The sequence below is a fragment of the Psammomys obesus genome, unplaced genomic scaffold (assembly GCF_907164565.1).
Source record: "Psammomys obesus unplaced genomic scaffold, mPsaObe1.curated_primary_1811, whole genome shotgun sequence".
In the NCBI taxonomy this organism is placed as follows: Eukaryota; Metazoa; Chordata; class Mammalia; order Rodentia; family Muridae; genus Psammomys; species Psammomys obesus.
Window position 1 is genome coordinate 1 of NW_026590479.1, and position 652 is coordinate 652.

Below are 652 nucleotides of genomic sequence, written 5' to 3' on the forward strand. Positions count from 1 at the left end.
GGTCAGATAGAAGGGGAGGAAGACCTCTCCTATCAGTTGCCTGGGACAGGGACATGGGAGGAGAAGAGAGAGGGAGGGTAGGATAGGGAAGAGGTGAGGGAGGGAGCTACAGTCAGGATACAAAGTGAATAAATTGCAACAAATAATAAATAAATAAAATTTAAAAACCAACCAACTGAAAGAAAGGAAAAGACTGCCTTTCCTTTATTTTATTTACTTTTTGACACTCTACTGTTAATTTATTTCCCATCAATGTCAGAACGTGGCAAAAAAAGCCCAACAAGTACAGCAAACATCACTTACTATTCCTTTTAATTGTCTTCTAATGTTCCATCAGTGAGGTATCTGTTATCTGTGAATAAGGCTCCACAGAATAAGGACAACTTTTCCCCAGCTCCCTGTGGAGAAAAGAAACATACATACCTCTTTGGGAGTTTTATATCCATCTCGTAGAAAACGACAGCAACCATAACGACCCTGGGAACACAGAAAAAAGTCCTGAAGCTTGTACATAGGTATGACTTTATAATGAAGCAGAAAAACATCCTCAGACATCTATATGTATCAATGTCTCACCAGCACAGACAGAGGAGTCAAAGGCAGCTCAGCAGCAGCAGCAGCAGCAGCAGCAGCAGCAGCAGCAGCAGCAGCA

At 41.9% G+C, this 652-nt stretch overlaps 1 protein-coding gene across 1 annotated transcript in view; it reads right to left on the reverse strand.

Moving 5' to 3' along the window:
- Window positions 1-423: 423 nt before the first annotated feature.
- LOC129676955 (phosphorylase b kinase regulatory subunit alpha, skeletal muscle isoform-like) overlaps window positions 424-652 on the reverse strand; it is a gene marked incomplete at both ends in the record, with an annotated part of 17,173 nt that continues 16,944 nt past the window's right edge. Inside the window, one exon of the mRNA XM_055607488.1 lies at window positions 424-477. Coding sequence (XP_055463463.1) covers window positions 424-477 — 54 coding nt within the window. The remainder of the gene's footprint in view (window positions 478-652) is intronic.